Here is a 15,796-nt window from a genome sequence, read left to right as displayed (position 1 = left end):
ATGCTTTAGAAATTGAAAGATTCTGTTTTGCATTGGAAATAGAAACTATGTACAGTAAAGATATATAGAAAAATATCCCTAAGCGGAAGAGAATAATCTTGAATTCCAATGCGGCTGCGTTTGCGATTCTTGATGTGTTAACATTACTGCAGTCGCTAGGGAAACATGAATTACTATTTTACAACAGTAATTTGTACTGACTCAGTGGGGGTGACTACAGGATATAGCGGTTACTTTTAAATAATGTGTAGTAAATGAAATGACTTTGGACTTTTACACACACACACACACACACACACACACACACACACACACACATATATATATATATATATATATATATATATATATATATATATATATATATATGTATAGTTAACACATAAAGCTAAAAATACAGGTTGCGGGGGTAAACCAGCTGCCACACCAGGCTTCTGTCTCGGAAGCTCCTGCACCTCACTTGGTGGGGGCAACTACAGAATATAATGATCACTTTTCAATAATGTGCAGTAACTGAAACGACTAGTTAGTCAAATCAAAGTCCTATGTTGCAAACAGAATGGGCATTTTTATCTTGTGGCCATCCTCAATGATATGAATGTATTTGAAGAAACATGCACAAACGTGTCAATTGTGTTTTTTTTTTTCCCCGAATAATAATGAGCAACTTCGGGTAGAAGAAATATCCGTTTCCATTGCATTATTTGTGCTTTCCTGAATAACGTATTCGGATTTAGGTGCATCCCTAGTCACTAGATCAGTATTTCTAAGTAAGAGAGAATTACTCAGTTTTATTCACATATACTGGGTTGATTTTTGTTGTTGTTGTTGCTTGTTTGTCTTCTTTCTTGGTTGAATGTACACAAATCAGTTGAGATAGCTGAGGTCAAAGGCGTGGACTTTGCCATCTCCAACCAGAGGAGCCCCTGCTTTATCAGTGGCATCTATGCACAATGACAATGAGTATTTATCATATCTGTCTCGGGTTTGCATTGGTCCTATATTGCTAAAATAAACACAGAAGTGCTACCACTTGTAACTGCCCAAATGTAACTGTGGTATGTAGTCAGGAGGTCAGAGTTAAGTGATTCTGACACTCGCTCAATGGTGAGAAAGTTGCCTCTTCAGAGCACTCAAATTCTTTGATATCCTCTTACATGAGAGTGCTGAACATGGCACAATGTTCAGATGGGTTATTACTTTGAGAGGTGCTTCTAAGTAAGGCAGGCTACAATGTTTGTGGCTTTGAAGTGTCAACCTCCATCTTAAGTGATCAACTAAGAGCACGATGCTTTGTGTTATTTGAAGAGTTCCTCATGAGGAAGGTTTGCTCACCTCACATAAAGAGTACTACATAATAAGTCTATTCATTTACTTTTTAAAAAATCTGGAGGAAGTCTCATATTTTTACATAGCATTGGTTCCAAATCCAAACTTATGAGCAAGCTGATATGAATGATAGCTAAGTTCTTGCCTGAGCATGTTGAATTGGACTCATCTTCATTGTCTCCACAGTCATTGGTCCCATCACAAAGCCACCTCTTGGGAATGCAGCGGTTGTTGAGGCACTTGAACTGGTCGACAGGGCAGCTATGGTTCGCTACAGAGTGGCACACACAGAGAAGAGCATGTAATTGAGCGACACACACTGTTCTCACTGAGGGTGGCAACTCACTGAAATCTATGAAGAGTCAAGGAGTAAACAAGTAAACTACAGGGCCAACAGCATGACATACATTTTCTCACTTCCTTCACAAATATATCTTCATGACATATTTGATATCTTACTTTTAGTTTCTGTCCATTCTTAACCTGTCCATTGCATAGCGTTTCCCTCCAAAATATGGGCTGCTACCTTAAAGTCCTTGAGATCTCACATTTGGTGCTTGTTTTTCATCCCTCAACTCTTTGCTTAGTTTAATAGATCTAATGCCTCCTTGTGCCTCTGGATTCTAAACACATCCCCAACAGACAGTGGGTAAGAAGAAACCAAACACTAAACTGAAGCTTGGATCAAAGAGTAAAGTTTTGAGCATATTAAACCGTAGAACATCCCAGCAGAGCAGAAAATTGATTTTGCAATTCTGATCATTCTGGAGGCAGATCGCATTATGGCATTTCTCATGGTGAAAAATGAGTCAACCTCCAACTGTTAAACATGGTGCTTATCTTATTGATTAAATCACAGGTTGATAGTGCAAAGATTGTGTTGGATGGGAGGGAAACCATTTTGAAATCATCCTGTGCCTCTCTGCCATATCTTTGAGAAAAATTTTTTGAAAGTTTTTAAAGTGTAACATGTGTACTGCACGCTAATCACCTCCTTCAAACTAGAAACTACATGGGAACCTGTCCAGCCAAGCATCAAGTCATTAACTCTCTACAAATGCGACACCAGATGGTTACTGTACGTTATAAAAGGCTCCGTGGAGAAGCGGTATGCTAAATCTACAGAGTAGGAGCTACAGTGAGGATGGAGATCTGCACATACAGCAGACCTCTACAGCTGAAGTCAGCAGCCCCCTGTATCCGGGCAAAGGGTACATACAGCAGATGTGAGCTTCCTCATCACTGCCATCCAGGCAGTCATCATCTCCATCACACTTCCAGTTGGCACGGATACAGCGCTGGTTCCTGCACTGAAACTCGTCACTCCTGCAATGTTGGGGCATCACCTCACCAGAAGTGGCTTCAGGGATTGTACATGCAGATGAAGAGAACAACAGAGCAACAACACCATAAGCTTCAGATTGAAGAGAGCTGACAGGGAGTCTCTCCTTCTCGCCCTTTGTGGTCTTGTTTGGCAACAAAGTTAATTGTGAACATTGGATATTTTTAAGGAGAAAGATTATCGAGGCTTACCTGAACAGGTGACATTGTTCTTGTCTAGGTGCTGGTTGTTAGCACAAGCACACACTCTCCCCCCTGGAATAGCCAAACAGAGGGTACTACAGCCCCCATAATTTATTCTGCAGGCATTATCACCTAGAGAGGAAGGAGAAAATTGCTATAAACCAAATTCAACAAATCTTTTTTTGTTAAGCTGTGCTTGCTGTTTGTGTTGGTGTGGTGCTGGGTGCTGTTATGGTCCTTCAGCTATTAGTTACACTTATTCCTGAAGCATTCCAAAAGCCAGAGAGAAACAGTGAACACAGAACTAGCCTTTTCCCTCTTTGTTTAGTGTCAATTTCCTGTTCTTGAAGGAAGTCTGAGGTACATGTCATGTTATTTATGACCATGTGTGAAGTGAATCATTGGGGACATAGTTGAATGAAGAGGAACATCTGACACCTCCACGCTTTTAGTGGAATAATTTGTCTTGTGGACAATGACAACCAAATTCAGGAAGGACAGCAGTGAGGAAGGTATGTGAAGAAACTGTCACTTGTAAAGCTGAAACACAGGGGCAATTGGAAGGTTTCATTTAGTGAGAAGTTCAAAGGCAGCGCCTGAACCAATGAGATAAAGGCCTCTGTTTGTAGAAGCCAGTCCATGGTACTCTGAGAAGAGAAGACAATTAATCTCTTTCGTGACAAGAGCTTTGAGGAACTGGTAGTCTGAGAGTGTTATACCATGGTTGGTGTCTGCGTGTGTGGACTAAAAAAAAATTATAGAACGTCTTTGTGTCTTACATCACGATACCCTTAGAAGATTCGTTTTAAAAATTCTGAAACTACATAACATATCTGGAACTGATCCATCATCCCACTGGCAAACCTTTCCACAGTTTCACATCACAAAAAGCCTTTTCAAAACACAACTTAACAACTGCAACCTCAAAAGTTCTATGTCTGGAACATACTATGGCTGAGAGCAGTCTCTCCCATGATCCTGTGGTGCCTTGAAAGCTTGTCTGCATTTGGCTGTCTTGACAGCGAGAGAGTTCCTCTGACAGCTAAACGATCCGCACTACATTCTGGTATGCTATACCAGAGGCTGTATGCTGCATTGAGACACTTCTCCTCCAGGTAAAACAGGCAAATCCGAAGGGAGACCGCTGTGTTCTCCACCTCCCCATCCCCCATTATCCAGCTCATCTGAGTGTACTGGCATCCTGCTGAGGAAAGGCCCTCCTTCTGTGTGCTGTGACTGGCGATTATGAGAGCGGATGACAGTAATCATCCCACCCCAGCTCCACACATCTGTGTGCAAGGGAGCAGTCTAAACAGAGTCTTACCCACACACTTTACAGGATTACAGAGGCGCACCCGACAGAGCAACTCCAGGGCCTCACCTGCGTCTGGGCCAATCAGCACAGCACTTGATTTGTGATTGCTGTGTTTCGCAGCTTTAAAATATCACGGCACGTCTCTGCCATTTTATTTTCGACTACGTCTCATCTCCCCAACAATTCAAGTGACTTGATATATCGATTTTTCAATCAATTAACAGTGTAAAAAGAATAACGTACCCTGATAATAGCATAAAAGTAAAGGCAGGAAATTTAATACATTCATATTCTAGGACGATATTTTACATTCAGTGACAGAAGGAATACCTTGCTGGCTTTGTGCATCAAACACACGCAGGCCAAACAAAGGGGGGCGTTCGCTCCTCAGCAGTGTGACATCACCACTTGTCAGATCTAACTGGAAGATGGAGGCATTCATGTATTCTGTCCAGAAGATGAAATTCTGGTAGTGCGAAATCCCGAAGGGGTGATTCAGTTCTTTGCCACTGTACACAATCTAGATTAAAAAAAAAAAATAAGGTTGTTATCACAGGCTTTGGGTAACATCACTGGAGAGGAAAAACAAAACAAAGGGGACAAAAAAAATGCCAAATTTGTTTATGCATATGGCTTTTTGATCGCTTTTTCTTTTTACAGTCTTCGTATTCCTGCTCAGTAGGCTGGAACCTCTTTGGAAATAAGAATCCAGGCTGATTTTTTGGAAGGGGGGCCTCTTTCTCTGTTGTTCTTTTTCTTTTTTTTTTACTTTTTCTTATAGTTTCACATACTACAGTATCCTAGCACAAGTGGGAAAATGCATATCTGTTACTGAGTTAACAGTATTTCTGAGGTTTTCAAACAGAAGAAAAAAAATTTTCAGGCAATATCATTTTCAAGCACAGACTGAAATACCTACTAACATGAAATCCGATATAAACCGTCACGCAAAAATCTACACATTTGTTACTTAGCCATTCCGTATATTTACCATTCTTCCTGTGCCATTAAGGTAAATCCTCTCAATGTGGTCATAGTACGCATCACACCAGTACATGGTGTTAGTTCCATGGTCCAGCGTGAGACCGTTAGGCCAAAGCATGTTTGACGTGACAAACACCTTTCTGTTGGAACCATCCATCCAAGCTTTCTCAATTCTCCCGATGCTGTCGTTCACTTCATCCTCCTCCCAGTCAGTCCAATACATCCAGCTAAAACAGAAACAAATACAACCCACATACATTTAACACATCCAAATGGAAAAGGTATGTTTTTATCAAGCATTTTCTACTTCACTAAAAGCTGGACTTTAAAAGTCAAAACATTTAGGAAGTAGAATTCGAATCCAGTTAAGCATCAATTCTCATTTCATGTCAGAATTTACCCCGTCACTATCTGTGCATCAATCACATTGCAACATTTGAACCAGTGTCTATCTGATAAATTACACTGAACATAAATGTAATACAAGTCTAATTAGCCTCAACTAGAATCAACATTTAGAACAAAATAAAGGGAGAGAGTAGACAGCCTCTAGGTCTGACAATGCAAATCTATAGCAGTCTAATTCAACATAACCAATGCGCTTAAGACAAGTAAGTATATCCTGCCTGAAGAGAGCAGCCCATCTGATCTCCAGACAAATCTGCTATTGAGAATGAAACCAAAAGTCCAAAATGTTGACTTGACCAACTAATCCATGGATACAGAGCAGGATCTGAAGTAGCTCTGTTTCTCCTTGTCTTTTTTTTTTTTTTTTTTTTTTTATTTCATGAAAAATTTGTTTGTGTGAACATAAAGTATTCCCCTAAATAGGCTTACAAGCTTACAATATTTGAAAAGTGATTGGGTCAATGTTTTAACATGATCCCTCTTCTAGTAACTGTGCTTAAGGGATTTGTAGTCTTGTGGTACTACTGAGCCGCCAACGCTAGCTTTTCAGGTTCATCAATGATGGAAGCATCACTACATGTGCACCACATAAAAAAGAATGAGATAGAGGGCGAATATCAAACTCCCTCTTTCTCTGTCCCACTGCGTTGTCTTCATGACCTGATAAATTATTCAACACGCAAACAGGCATGCTTTGACTCAGCCATCCCATGCTGTGTGAAGCAATATTCATATTAAGAAGAGAGCATAAAAGAGGCAGAGAGAGCAAGAGAGAGAGAGAGAGAGAGAGAGAGAGAGAGAGAGAGGGAGAGAGAGAGAGAATAGCAGCAGAGGCAAAGACAGATGCTTAGATGATGAGAATGAGACAGAGGGAAAAAAAAACAATAAAAAGAAATACAGAAAAGAGAAAAGAGGAGGAGGAGGAGGAGGAAATGGAAGAAGAGACAGAAAGAGAGAGAGAGAGAGAGAGAGAGAGAGAGAAAGAGAGAGAGGGAAAGAGAGAGAGAGAGAGGGAGAGAGAGGGAGAGGGAGAGAGAGAGAGAGAGAGAGAGAGAGAGGGAGAGAGAGGGAGAGGGAGAGAGAGAGAGAGAGAGAGAGAGAGAGAGAGAGAGAGAGAGAGAGAGTAGGAGGGTTATTGAGTCAGTGAGTCTGGCAAGTTAATCCTTATCATGTTAACCCAGGCTGACAGTGGCATGCAGGGGGACAGACAGACAGAGAGAGAAGCAGTGGGGGGATGGAATTGTCAGAGATATACTAAGGGGGAGATAGTGATAAAGAATTAGGGACAGGTGGGTGTTATTTCAGTGGGGGAATCCCATCCAGTAGGGTAGATAGAGATCACTATGCCACCTGCTTGCCTGATAGATGGCCAATGCTTAATGATGAGGCTCTAACCTCATTTCTATTAATAGCTCCACACAGGTGGGTCATCAGAACAGATCCATATTCCCACCTGAAGACGCTGAAAGCTTACACTGGTCTTTTTGAGCTCCTGGGCATAAAGCTATAACCATGGGTTAACATGATTTAAGGTAATGAGAGACAGATTCTGTTTTTTTTTTTTTTTTTTTTTTTTTTTAAGACCAAGTATGTAAAGACTTATTTTAACTATTTCACCTGTACGTAAAAGCACCTCCCCTCCTCAAAAAAAGAAGAAGAAGAAGAAGAAGAAGAAGAAGAAGAAGAAAGCATCTTCCTCTGAGATGGAACTCTCATAGTCCTTTTGATTCCCTCTCCACCAACGCAACCATAGATTATTCCAGCATGAACACTGCTATAAAGTGGCTGCCATAAGCAAGCAGGGTTAGCCAGTTTAAAATATCGACTTCGTCTCTCACCATGTGAATAATAAGGACGGAAATAACTCCGTGCCGTGAGCTTGGATTTACACTGTGAGATGTCAGGTATCCTTTTGGTTTGGTTAATGTTTACGCACACTGACCGATGCTGATCTGCAATAAATGTCCTATTTTTACTATGGAGCCGTCTGTTCCAGATCTAGATCCATCTCCAGAGCATATCTAAATCCCAAGAGTGCTCTTTACCGGCTGTCAAATAGGACACATCAATAAAAACAGAGTAAAGTAAGAACCCAGCTTTGACGTTCTTCTGTAAGAGAGAGGTGCCTCAGTGAGTCACGTTCAGCAGCCCCTTTCAGATGCATCCAGACTGTTCTGAAATCAAACACTCACCAAGTTTTCAGAGCCAGAACTGTGGCAGGAAGAGCTTTTAAAGCAGTTCAAAATGTCTCCAACAATTCTGCGAGTGTAGCATGCAGCAGTAAAAGGGAAACGTGTTTGAGACTTGAACAGACTCAAACACGTTCTGACTGCGGAGCAGTATTTCAGATTGAATAAAAAAAAAAAAAAAAAAAGATACAAAAATAGACTCTGGATATCACAGACAGCATTACATAAAAGCCATAGGAGCGTTTATGAACAATAGGTATAATTATGGATGTGAGCTAATGCACTCTTGATTTGAGTAAATAATGGGAGTTTCTCTGCAGGTGCTGTAAGTTCTTTCCATCCCATATGATTTCATAACCCGCACTCATCTAATTCTCCATTCTCCACACTTTCATCGGTGAAGGTTTCTCAATGACAACCAAAAAAAAACAAAGGAAAGAAATCAAACAAATAAGTGTGTGAAAATAATGCATAATAATAAAACAAGACCTAAAAACCATAATCCATGATCAAATCACTTGGCCAATTTCTATAGCCATTCATACAGCTGATTAGGTTAGCTCTGAGTAAGCTTACAGCTGATTCATGTACGTTGCACTTTGCCACAATTACATTCTTTTTCAACATGGCTTTGTGAGAAAAGGGCTTTGGATTTGAGTATGAATAAATCTACAAACAATGCCTGACCATGCATATTGGAAAAAAAAATAGGCATATGACAAATTATTCAAGCTACTGAGGGCATGCGACACAAAGGGTGGTATCATTCCCATATAAATATCAATAGATTGTAACACTCACAAGCACAACATTCTAATCCGTTCTAGTGTGTTCTTGTCTTATGTTCCAGCCGACATCAGAGGATAAAATTCGTCTTTTTCGATGTGTGTGTGTGCATTTGCTTATGATGAATTTAAATGAAGTTTAAGTTGCTTTTTGAGTCAAATTCCATTTTAGATAAAGATTTGGCAATAATGTGTATTCAGTGATAAATGTGTTGCACCTCCACACACTAAAGCTGTTTCTTCCAACTCCTCCATTCCCTTGCTTTTGCTGCCTGGCATTCTTCAGGATTCATGAGTTTCTCTCACACCCAGAGAGGGTGATAATGAGATTGGCTTCAAGCCATCAAACTCACCTCTTTACTGCCTGTGCCATGTTAGCTTACAGGTACACACAGATACACAATCACCTGCTTGTGTACATTTCCTATCCTTTTAATCGCCTAAGAGGCTAAGCAGAGGGTACACAAATGTTTGTAAATGCATGGTAATGAGGACCGAGCATGCTGGCCACACAAGATTACAAGTGAGTAAAAAAATTGGCATGTTTCTTTCTTTCTTTTTTTTCCCCCTAGTTTTCAGTGTGTTCGTGTTTTAAGATTGCACAAGCGATCAAAATTGGGAGAAACCAACCAACAAACAAACAAACAAACAAACACTCTTTTTTCAATCCTTGATCAATACCTGATTCTAACACACACACACACACACACATACACACACACACACACACACACACACACACACAAACAAATTAGTGTTTCGGGACTTTTACTGTAACAAAAGAATAATAACATAACCCTGATTCCAACCCAGTGTTATGCACACACACACACACACACACACCCACACACAGACACACACACACACACACACACACAAACATTGCTTATCTCAGAATTTTTTAAATTTGTACAAATGAGCAAATGTCTTGTGGACACACACATAGCCACACACACACACGCACACACACACGCACACGCACGCACAAATGTTTCATTTATAAAACACCAGTCAGCAATTTACATCAAGTACATTTAGAAGATCTACATATATAATTATGTCCATCAGGCTAATTACAGTGATTAGGCGTTCCCACGCAATGTACTGTACATCCAGCTCTCATAATGAACACATATCAAACACAGTAGAGGAACATTTGGACATTGAATGTTTGCCAAATATATTGATAACATATTTTTATACTCTACCAATTGAGAGGATCCACCACAATGGCTCTGGGATGAGACATATCTCCCTCTAGAAGAGTCTTTCTGGTTTCTGATGCTCTCTCTAGTCTGGCCACACTGATGGTTTTCCTGTAGCCATCATTTGTCCAGTACAGGTTATTCCCAATCCAGTCCACTGAAATTCCCTCCACATTATCAAGATCTGTCCACAGGCAAATGACAAAAAATGAGTAGAAGCTTGACTTGCCTTCTGTATTCTTGAATTACAGTAAAAAGGTCTGTGTGCTTGTAAAAATGCATCTTGTCACTGCAAGCCGCAAATGTAAAATATATTTCACATAGAATTTCTATGAAAAACATTACGGTTTAACTCTTAATCCTAAATAATAATATCCACACATATTAAAAGAAGTGCAGAGCTCTTTATCACCGTCTTTAAGAATTGTTTCCCGGTTGCTTCCATCAATCTTTTGCCGACCAATCAGGAAACTTGTGGTGTCGGCAAAGTAAATGTGTCCTGTTTCAGCATGGTAGTCAAGAGCACGTGGATTCACCAAGTCCTCGATCGAAACCATGTGCTCATTGCTAGACTTCACGTTCAGGTCAAGACCACGGATTATTCCAGGTCTCCCCTTTCCATAGAACAGAAAAAGGTCGTTCTTGGGCTCTGGAAAAGGACATTATAACAAATCATAACAGAGGAAGTCAAGCAGCTATTCACCTATTTATGCATGCTTGATCAATTGTTTTTCATGCAGTGACATTTTAAAATGAATCACGTTAGCCTCTAATGCTTTGAGCTTTTCACTTGAAAGCATAATACCTAATGTTCCTAAAAATCAACAATTTTGTGTTATACATGGTGAGTTCAAGGATTACTGAAATGAATGGAGCAATCAGTCCCTATATTGTCCCTAGAAAAAAAAAAAAATCTTGATTTAGGAGCATTTGTCAGGCTATAGCATGTTTTTCAGCTATTTGAAATGTCCTCTACATAGTGAATCTCCTGTCATTAGATAAACAGAGAGCACAATAAATCAGGCAGTGATCTATCAGCTCAGATCAAACTCACATAAATTAGTCTGTAGACCCTGTGGTGATAATATAGAGGATGGGCAATTCGAGAGTTCCATGGTGGGCTCTAATGCCACCCCAGGAGAGATGAACAGGGGCTTTTGTACAAATTCAGAGACCTCCGTTCACAATCAAGCCCTTCCTACCCAAGAGACTCAACGAATGTGGCAGAAACCACACATTTCAATTTATCACCTAGAGAGAAAGAGCTCTGCTACCTTGGAGACAATTAAGTGCTTTGAGACCTAGATTTCAAACAACGCTGTTGCTGCTGACAGAAACGTAGGGAGAGTCAATTGGCATTGAATCTCATTATATAAATATAGAGAGAGAAAGAAATAGAAGGAGGAGTGATTGTCTTCAGAACATCTAGCCGCAGACATAAATCAGAAAGATCGCAGGATGTGTCGCTCTCTTCATTAGAGCTGTTGCGGTGTGGATTATGTCGTTAACTGACCTTTCACTCTTACTGTCAGCTACATAATATCCATTGATCAGCTGCATCTACAAATGCAGCCCAAATGTAAGGCCGTATTACTCTCATAATGAATCATGCCTATAGCCGGTCAATACTACAACATCGTTCTGAAGTGGGCCAATCTCGGTAAGTGTTCATCTTCATCTCTGACTATCAGGGTCGCCACGAAGTTATACTCATGATAAAGGAGCCACTTCATTCTTTCAGCTTGAGAATACATAGACCTACGCATCACAGCTGTCAAGGCTGGGATATTGATGGGTTAAAATGCGTGAGGTATTCTTCACTGTGATGCACAATGGCCCTCGGTATTTTCCACTTCTGAATCAATAGGTGTTTCCTTAGATTGTTTCAATAGATTTCAATATACTGTTTTCATCCTGAATGGCAAATAACTTCTCTGAAGATAAAGACTTTCAAGAAAAAAAAAAAAACACAACAAAGGGGAATGTCACCCTGAAATCCACTGACTTTTGCAGGATTGCCCATCACTTCCGAGACTGAAGCCCATTCGACAACGGCAGGCCCTGGACTTGTAACTCCCACTGAGCAGGCAGATGTGCGAGCAACCACCAGGTTTGCCGTAGGGATCAGATTCACATGCATGCCCCTTGACTGAGAGGAGATTAGGGTCAAGTGCAATATGCATTATGGAAATGAATAAGGAGTACAATGTAATTAGTATATGAGGAACCACGACTGCAAAAACAGTCTTTTCAACATTTCACATGTGTCAAGTCTGCACAATATGTTTTTACTCTAAGAGATAAATAGCTAAAAAATAACTTTTTAAGCACTGTCATGTTCAATTACTTGTTCTTCATAGTTGGATTATGACAAACAAGAACTCATAAACAGACAGTGACAGAAAATAAAAAGAGCATTTAAGTTTGTTTCAAGTATGCAAAGATGCATAAAAGACAAACATACACTTTTACCTTTGGGTTGAGTGAGCTTGTGGTAAACACGTATTGCTCTTGAATTCCCCAAGCTTGTTAGCGTGTCCGGGTCTGTGACATTAAAGCGATTTATCTGTAAAATGCTGCCCTCGGCTCCATTGGAGGTTTCAGAGTGGGTTGCATACAAGAAGTCTTCAAAGACAGTTAATCCATGAAGGTAGGCAACCTAGAACAAAGAGCATTGACCACTTCAAACCATTTGGCAAAGCAAAAAACATATATCTGTTCAGGGAAATGTGTCTTACTTGCTGATTATAGAATTTTATAAACTAACTTCCCCTGCCTATTATAGTTTTCAACAATTGCACCATGAATTACTGAATACAAGACATTTCTAAATTCACTCCCTCCAGACGGATCCCCCGTCCGCTTAGTGACTCCATGAAACGTCAGTGCAATGCGTTGCAAAATACCCTCTAAGTATCTTCTAACTGGTCTTTTTTCTGCTACTGTAACCACAGAGTACTGTTAACTCTTTGGAAATGAACATTGACTCAAATCCCTGTACCGGCATAATGGAGGTGAATGGTGCCAATGTACATTCTAGAGCTCCAGCAGGGACAAAAAGACTGACATGCTGAATTTACAGAGTTGACATGCCAGACACCCCCCATATATTCTCTCTCTCTCTCTCTCTCTCTCTCTCTCTCTCTCTCTCTCGCTCTCTCTAATCCACTGGAGCCAAACAATAAAGAGTAACATACCAGCACGAATAGAACATCTTAGAGAGGTTGAACTCAGTCAGATGGTGCCACTTAGTTACTTAGCAGAACCCAGACATTCAGAAAGATATTTACAATACAATGCTAATATTATCGATTTCTCTTTGAGTGTTAGTAGTGCTGCGATAGCAAATCCAAGTATAAAGGTTCAGTCATTTGCAAGCAGGCAAGATATTTCTCTGAAATACGAGCTCATTCATTTGAACTGCTTTCGCTAAAAATTGCTGTTTTAGCCATTATCTAACAATACAATACAGTTATATTCCTTGGGCAGGTCAAACAGCCAGGTTCCCCACCTTTTTGCTTAGCAGTGGTCCCTGTCAGTCAGACACTCATGTAGTTCTGATTAGAGTAGAACAAATAGCTTCTCTGAACTGGATGCAACGCAAATTTCAGAACTAATCACAGTGGGCACTGGGTAATCTGAATGGTTGGATGCATCAATACTTTTAACTTTGCACACCAATACAATAATGTTACTCATTTTATATCTGGTAACCTTTAAAAAATATTGACTGTTATGCAGTGTGTTTATGGGGGTTTTTTTTTGTTCATTTGTTGTTTGTTGCTTTTTGTTCACTGGCGATTGTACAAGGAAATCTGTTTCCTTGCCATTAAAAAAAGACATTGTCTCTCAAGTAGACTGAAGTTGACCATTACTTGAGCATTACTTGCGTGAGGCAGTGCTTTTAAACAGCCCATTTCAGATGCAGAATGCATGCCAATAGGTTACGCCCACAGCCTGGCACCAATGACCGAACAGATACAGACAACAAGGCACCGAGTGTGAGCACAGCTGATAGAAAATAGCATCAGAGAAATCACACAGTATGGTACCTCACTCATGATTGAAATGTGCAATACAAACAACCATTTTAAACATATGAGAGGTGCTTATACAAATTAACACAAGTAACTGGACAAAAAGAAAAAAGAGTACCCATTTTGCTGATTTTAATGTACTAAGACTATTAACAAACCTTTAAGAAAATCTAAAATGGAAATGAAATTACCCTTGCAAAAATTGTTATGCTGTTGTGTATGTATGTACGACATAAAACATAGTGGTTATAATATGGTGGTTGTCACACCTTGTAATATCTTGAAAGTCATCAGTATCCATATCAGCACTAACAATACCAATATCCATAATATTTAGCATGGTACAGAGTTAAAAAAAAAAAACAAAAAAAAACACCAGTATCACTCCTGCTTAGGTACTGGGCATTGCAAATTATGAGAAACAGTATAAATCATAGCAACGTAGAGAGAAATCATAAAAAAGTTGACCATGGAAAACAACAAACTGCCATTAGCAGTACAATATAACTGATGCAGAAAAATATAATGTTATGGAACAGTACAACCCTTGTCTTCATTTGCCATGGAAATTAAATAAGTTAGATACTCAAAGATTACACTGGAGAGCATGCATTTATAAACACCATTGAACCAAGAACACCTGCTCATTTACAACAGTCCATTCCTTTGTACATGCCCCATCTCCCTTCACACACAATAACAGACTCGCAGAGCTGCTATTCCAAAGTCTACGTTTGAATAATAATAACATCTAATTATCAGTCTCACAAGTGCACTTCAGGTAAAATATTCTAATGGCGATCCATCTCATCATGAGCCTAGTCTAGGCATTCATTTAGGTTAATGAATCTTCAAATAGTTCACAGAAATCACGATTCAAAAGACATCACACTAGGTAATTACGCAGATATTATACCAGTATAAATTTGCTGGTGTTAAGATGCCACAATCCCGAATCTCTGAAGAGTTCCCATTTTGAAAACAAAATGTCCTTCAGTTCACTGGATTCTTGTGTTCATTCCGCACCAGGGTTCAAAATGAACTTTTTGGTCCACCTGCCAATGGCTGGTAAACTGAAAAAAATGTGCCAGCCCCAATATTTTTCAAACAGCCATAGAACTGCACAAGATACGATCAGGCATGTAGCCTAAACTAAACTAAAATATCATCACAAACGCTCCTGCATTAAAGAAAATGTGTTCTAATTTTTTTATTTCTATAGCCTTATGATTGATGGGTTTGACTGACGTATTAGCCAGTTAACAAGTTTTTTGTTTGTTTGTTTTTACTTTATAGTTCCAGCGATGTAAACCATCACCAGGAGATAGCACCTGGTTTCTACCCAACACATTCGCATATTTTAAGGGCATTTATGAAAATTCGTCTAATGTCTGTGCACGTTTCCATCAGCTGTGTTGCGCACATTAAAAATGTACACTCTCCTCTCCGGGAGGAGTTGTGAACAGCTGTGTGTTTAAAACTTGTCTAGGGCAACTTTAACGAAAATACATGATAAAATCGCAACAAACCCCTTGTTGATGCCACTAAACCTGTTTCTATCAACCGGTAGGCTATCATTTTTACCCTATGCTTATCACTTATTTCCAACGAATAAATTTCTTATGCGACATAAAAGGTTTGATGCGAAATTTGAGTGTTAATTTGTATTAAATAGTTGGATGGAAACCCAGCAAGCGTTGTGACAGCATTATACTGTGCCTTTGTCGTGACAGGGCATGTGTTTGACGCTACTTCTGGTTACAGTGTGCTTGATGAATAGCCGAAAAACGCAGCAGTATTTTGGGGTTTACTACATATTCCATTTCAGTGCAAATAAAGAACGGAAGACTTGACTGCTTAGTTATTGAGTACGCCACAGTTGCGATGCGGGGTGTCTGACCTGTCATTCAGTTCAGCAGTAGGTTATAAAGAATGTGTGGGCTAGTGATGGACCGTGGGTGAAAGTCGTGCCCGCTCACTTTTGCTGAGGTCAGTCCGAAAATAAATTTCTGGCTGCGCC

General features: G+C 39.8%; 1 protein-coding gene across 1 annotated transcript in view; it reads right to left on the bottom strand.

The window, feature by feature from the left end:
* Nucleotides 1–15,796, bottom strand: part of lrp1bb (low density lipoprotein receptor-related protein 1Bb) — a 205,316-nt gene that overhangs the window by 97,329 nt on the left and 92,191 nt on the right. The window contains exons 8-16 of the mRNA XM_030785828.1: nucleotides 12,212–12,398; nucleotides 11,745–11,888; nucleotides 10,152–10,388; nucleotides 9,743–9,923; nucleotides 5,160–5,379; nucleotides 4,499–4,688; nucleotides 2,863–2,985; nucleotides 2,549–2,689; nucleotides 1,475–1,600 (exon numbers count right to left, since the gene is read on the bottom strand). Coding sequence (XP_030641688.1) covers nucleotides 1,475–1,600; nucleotides 2,549–2,689; nucleotides 2,863–2,985; nucleotides 4,499–4,688; nucleotides 5,160–5,379; nucleotides 9,743–9,923; nucleotides 10,152–10,388; nucleotides 11,745–11,888; nucleotides 12,212–12,398 — 1,549 coding nt within the window. The remainder of the gene's footprint in view (nucleotides 1–1,474; nucleotides 1,601–2,548; nucleotides 2,690–2,862; nucleotides 2,986–4,498; nucleotides 4,689–5,159; nucleotides 5,380–9,742; nucleotides 9,924–10,151; nucleotides 10,389–11,744; nucleotides 11,889–12,211; nucleotides 12,399–15,796) is intronic.

Source organism: Chanos chanos, chromosome 10 (assembly GCF_902362185.1).
Source record: "Chanos chanos chromosome 10, fChaCha1.1, whole genome shotgun sequence".
Taxonomy (NCBI): Eukaryota; Metazoa; Chordata; class Actinopteri; order Gonorynchiformes; family Chanidae; genus Chanos; species Chanos chanos.
Note: the sequence above shows the minus strand (reverse complement) of the source record. Positions and strands in the feature narration are given on the sequence as shown.